Genomic DNA, 5,914 nt, shown 5'->3' on the forward strand with positions numbered 1-5,914 from the left:
TTCGGTATGGCCCAATGTAACGAGTAGCTAGCTTCCCAATTTTTCCAATCGATCCTTTCCTTTTTGTGCAGCTACTTTCAAGAAGACTAAATCATTTATTTCAAAATGACTTCTTTCTACCGCGGTCTGCATACTTCTTTTGTCGGTCTTGAGCTTCTTCTTCATATTGGCTTGAATTATCCTTACTCTCTCTGCAGCCTCATCTACTATTTCTGGACCAAGAATTCTTCTCTCACCACACTTCTGCCCAACATACTGGCGTTCTACAAGGTCGACCATACAATGCTTCGTATGGTGACATACCAATACTAGAGTGGTAGCTATTGTTGTAGGAGAATTCTATCAGCGGCAAAATCTTTTCCCACGGACCATTCCAGTCTAAGATACACAACCTTAACAGATCTTCCAGAGTTCTAATGGTTCTTTCGGTTTGGCCATCGGTTTCTGGATGAAACGCTGTACTCATATGCAAATCAGTTCCCAAGGCTTGTGAAAGGCTCGCCAAAATTCAGCAGTAAAGCGCGGGTCTCGGTCTGAAACTATATTTGCTGGAAACCCATGAAGCTTTACTATTTCCTCCAAATACAGCTCTGCTAACGTCTCAACTTTGTCTGTAAGTTTCATCGGTAGGAAATGAGCAGATTTGGTAAGACGATCGACAATCACCCAAACTGCATCATTCCCACGGCCGGATGCTCGAGGTAAACCAGAAATAAAGTCCATCGCTACTGCATCCCATTTCCATTCAGGGATAGGTAGCTTTGAAGTAAGCCACCTGGGACTTGGTGTTCAGCTTTTTATCCGCTGGCAACTCTGACACTCAGAAACCCATATGGCAACATCTCTCTTCATCCCCTGGCCAGTGGTAATATCTTCGGATATCTCGATACATCTTTGTGCTTCCGGATGAATGCTTAAGAGAGAATGGTGTGCAGTCCTTAGAATCTCCTCTTGAAGTCCTTCTCCTTTCGGAACAGTTATTCGACCATTGAGTAACAAAGTTCCATCACTTGCAACTTGATATCCTCCGAAGTTTCCTTCATTCAACTGCTCTCGTATCTTCTTCAGGTTCACATCTCTCATTTGATATTCTCGGATACGAGAAAGTAAACCAGCTTTGCTTACTGCTTGTATCCTAGAGGTTCTCTTTCCTCTCCTTCTAAGGCAGCCAAACTAATCATTTTGAATTCCGCTTCCAGGTTCTGGAGTTCTTTTTCAATATCTACATCAACTTTCCTTCTGCTCAACGCATCAGCAACAACGTTGGCTTTTCCTGGATGATAGGATCTGCATGTCGTAATCAGCTATGAACTCCATCCATCGTCTTTGCCTTAGGTTCAAATCAGGTTGAGTGAAAAGATACTTAAGGCTTTTATGGTCAGTGAACACTTGGATCTTCTCACCATACAAGTACGATCGCCAAATCCGAAGGGCAAATACTACTGCAGCCATCTCTAGGTCATGTGTCGGATAATTCACTTCATGCTTTCTTAGTTGCCTAGATGCATAGGAGTTACCTTATCGTCCTGCATCAGCACACAACCTAAACCAACATGAGATGCATCCGTATACACGGTGTATGGTTGGTTAGGCTTAGGCAATCTAAGATAGGTGCAGTCGTCAAAGCTTCTTTTAACTTTTCGAATGCTTTCTCGGTTTCTATACTCCATTCATAAGCAATCCCTTTACCGGTAAGACGAGTCAAAGGCTTTGATACGCTTACAAATCCTTGGACAAACTTTCTGTAATAGCCGGCCAATCCGAGAAAACTTCGAATCTCGGTAACAGAAGTCGGATGCGGCCATTCCTTAATAGCAGCTATCTTTTCTGGATCGACGGCAACTCCTTCTTCTGAAACTCGATGTCCTAAGAAGCCAACTTCTCTTTTCCAGAAACAACATTTACTAAGCTTAGAAAAAAGCTTTTGATCTCGGAGACGCTCCAAAACTAGTCGTAGATGCCTTTCGTGTTCTTCTGCACTTCGGGAATATATGAGGATGTCATCAATGAATATGATAACAAACTCATCCAGGTAATCCCGAAATACTTCATTCATCAGTCGCATAAATGCAGCGGGGCATTGGTAAGACCAAAAGGCATTACTACGAACTCAAAGTGTCCATAGCGGGTTCTAAAGGCGGTCTTCATGATATCGGCTTCGGAAATCGGAATCTGATGATAACCCGAAGCTAAATCAATCTTCGAAAACCAGCTTGCACCTTGTAACTGGTCTAATAGCTCATCAATTCTTGGGAGTGGGTACTTGTCTTTTATGGTTACGTTATTGATTCCACGATAATCAATACATAACCGCATGCTTCCGTCTTTCTTCTTTACAAATAGCACGGGTGCTCCCCATGGTGATGAACTAGGACGTATGAAACCCTTGTCTAACAAATCAGCTAGCTGCTGCTTCAACTCAGCGAGTTCTGCTGGTGCCATTCGGTATGGTGCCTTTGCTATTGCAGCTGATCCGAGTTCTAAGGTTATACTAAAGGGGCTACTCCTAGACGGCGGCAATCCCTCTAATGCCTTAAACACGTCCTCATATTCTCTGACTACTGGTATTTCTTCCATGTTCTGCTCTTTCTCGTCTTCTACTGGTCCAGCAACTAAGGTCACTAAGTATACTTCTTCACCCTTCTCCAAAACGTTTTCAATTCTCAATGCTGACACTAATGACGCTCCAACACTTGGTACTATGCCATGGTAAGCTAAAGGGGGTTGGGTATCTCTCTCAAAAACAATCTTCCCTCGACCACAATCAAGGTGAGCTCGGTAACTTGACAGCCAATCCATCCCTAAGAGTACCTCGTACCTCTCTAAGGGGAGAACTAACAAATCAGCCGGAAAAATCATATCTTGGATAATGATTGGAACTCTTAAAATACAGCCTTCAGTTTCAAGAACTTGATCTCCGGGAGTTAGAACGGGAATGGATAAATTCACCTTAGTGAATTCTCCATCGAATTGGGATGCTACTTCGGGAGCTACAAAACTATGTGTTGCTCCTGAATCGAAAAGGATGTGGGCGGATATTCCACCCACAAGCAAAGTTCCTGACAATAATTGACTTTACCGTCAATTACTTACTCAACCACTTTTATAATATTTTTATATCACTAATTCACAAATCAATTATTTTTTTTTTTTTTAATAATTTATGCAACACTCAATCGGATAAGAAAACAAACCAGAAATCGGACCCTGAGGTGGTCCGGATGGTCCTGGTAACTCTAAAGCGTAAGCCCTACCAGCAGTGGCTTGACGCTTAGCAGGAGGTAAGGGTAAAGGTGGGTTAACTGGTCTGGCGGGTCGAGCACTCGAAACAACAGGCTGAGCAAGATGAGTGCGTGGACATGATGTCGCGTAATGTCCTCGCTCTCCACACGTGAAACAAGTGATGTGAGATGGTACAGCCGGTTGGAACTGTCCCACGGTCGGACAATCTCTCCTAACATGGCCCAGCTGGCCACAAGTGAAACAAGTTGGGGTTCTAGGTCTAGGACCTCCAGATCGACCTCCCCGAAAAGCTCTACCTCCCCGTCCTCGCTGCACAGCAGAATGCGGCTGAGGCTGGAATGGAACAGATGGACGTCTAGGTTGTGTGGCATTGCTAGAAGAAGCTCTCTCAGCAGCAGTGGCCTCCTCAACGTTTACAGCCCGCTCAACAAGATCAGCAAGCCTATGAAACTCTACTGCCTCAAGTCTGCTCCTGATATATGGGTTAAGTCCTCGAAGGAACTTACGGATAATCATCATCTCGTCCTCTCGACCATAGTGGACATACTTCCTGAGACGGGTGAACTCTGCCTCATACTTCCTAACAGATAATCCTCCCTGAACTAGCTCCATGAATTTAATCTCCAATCGATCACGGGCTTCCGGTGGGAAGTACTTTCGAACGAACGCTGTACGGAAGTCAGCCCAACTCAGATTGAAGTCTCCAAAGTTCCTCTCTACGCATAACCACCAACTGATGGCGTCCTTCTCTAGATAGTAAACAGCCACGTCTTTTTTTAAATTCTTCCGGACAACGGGTTGCAGCAAAGTTCTGCTCGAGATTGTGAAGCCATGCATCAGCTTCAAAGGGATCAGTGCCTCCCTGGTAATGCTTCGTCCCCAAGTTCTTCATAATCATGACTATCTTCAGGAAGTCCGGGTGAGAAGTGGTAGGTACTGGAGCTGGCTGAGCACGCTGTGCTTCTCGCTGTGCATTCAGTGCTTGATATTGCAAATTCACCATCTCAGCCATCAGTTCCAGAAGTGCTATCATAGCTGGATCGGTTGGCGCTGGTTGAGGTTGTGCTGCCGGAATAGGTGCGGCAGGGGCCGGTGGAATATGAGCGGCAGGAGCCGGTGGAATATGAGCGACAGGAGATACAGGAGCTGCGGGATGATCTCCATGCACTGGACTATCGTGTACCACATCCACCTCGATGTCCATAAAGTACGGGTCTGGAGACAATGGAATGTGCTCCGGTGCCTGATCATATGACTCTTCAGACGGGTCAGTCTCAAAGCTAGAGCCTGAAGGTGTAGCCTCAAAGCTAGGAGTCGGAAGTGGTGCCGGAGTAGATGGCGGCGAGGACTCTGAAGATGATGAAATAGGTATCAGTAGATAATGTCCACCACGATGTGCCTGTCTCGGTGGCATCTGCAACAAAAGATCATGGTAAGTTTCTACCCAGGTCTATCAATTCCTAAAAGAAGGAACAAACCAGCATATCCTAATTATCCTTGCGACACATTTTTGACTCGAAAGTTATTTGAAACAAGTCCCATTCAAGCATCGTATAACCATGCTCTGATACCACCTTTGTGACACCCCCGATCGTAGATAACCGGAAATGACACGGTCAATGTTCCCTGATGGTCGACCCGAGGTTCTCGAAATAAATCCGATCACCTTAGACCAACAACCAAAGAACAGAGACACTCCTATCGGATATTACTCTAGGCTTTTCAACCCGATAAAGCAATATTCGATAGTTAGTTCGTCCCGGACAAGGACTAATATCATATGAGAACTCGTGATTTATAAACATCTTTTTTACATTATTTATTTACTTTAAACATCTTACAAAGTGTTATAGTTTACCCTACGGCCTATCGCCCAACAACGTTGTAAGTAAATATACATCAAAAGGTACATTGCAAGGACAACAAAATACTACCGCTGGTTGGCCGCTCCTTCCGTCCAAAAGATTTAAGTGTCTCCCGCCTAAGGTTTACCTGCACACACAAATGAGTCATGAGCAACTAGTTTACTCAGTGAATCTAGAATCACAACACAATCAATAACAATCAAGCAATTATCAAATGCATATACATGATCATGCAAGTACTAGTACTATACTTTAATATCGATCATCATTGTGAATTCTTATTTTAAACATCACTTCCACAACACCCGCCCGTTACCATACTCATAAAATACAATATATATACTAGACCCGAGAAACCACTAAGGCTAACCGAGACTAGTGAGTTAGCATCACCATCATTGTCGAATGTCCGGTATGAACAATCTGACACTGCATCGTCATGCAGTACACGGTCTCCAGGGAGCTACCCCATCATCGTGTCTTCATGACCTTGTTCCATTCGCAGGACCAAGTCACGGTAATGCGGGGGCTTTAGGGATAGTGAATATAACAAGACTTCACATGATTTTACTTCCATAATCATTCTGAAATTAATTCATAATTAATCCTTAATTAATCATAATTAACTCTTAATTAATCCTAGATTAATCCTTAATTAATCTCATATTAATCTTTAATTAATCCAAGATTAGTACTTAATTAATCATGATTACTCCTTAATTAATCACAGATTAATTCTCAATTAAACCAAGGTTAATTCTTAATTAAACCAAGATTAATCCATAATCAAAACCATGATTATTTTA

At 43.4% G+C, this 5,914-nt stretch overlaps 1 protein-coding gene across 1 annotated transcript; it reads right to left on the bottom strand.

Annotated features, from left to right (window-relative positions):
- Positions 1 to 4,180: 4,180 nt before the first annotated feature.
- Positions 4,181 to 4,657, bottom strand: LOC117129837 (predicted GPI-anchored protein 58; the record flags this gene model as incomplete). The annotated part of the gene is made up of 1 exon (XM_033283064.1): positions 4,181 to 4,657. A coding segment is annotated over exon 1 (477 nt), but the record flags the coding sequence as incomplete, so codon positions are not given.
- Between the last annotated feature and the right edge of the window lie 1,257 nt (positions 4,658 to 5,914).

The sequence above is a fragment of the Brassica rapa genome, unplaced genomic scaffold (assembly GCF_000309985.2).
Source record: "Brassica rapa cultivar Chiifu-401-42 unplaced genomic scaffold, CAAS_Brap_v3.01 Scaffold0191, whole genome shotgun sequence".
Taxonomy (NCBI): Eukaryota; Viridiplantae; Streptophyta; class Magnoliopsida; order Brassicales; family Brassicaceae; genus Brassica; species Brassica rapa.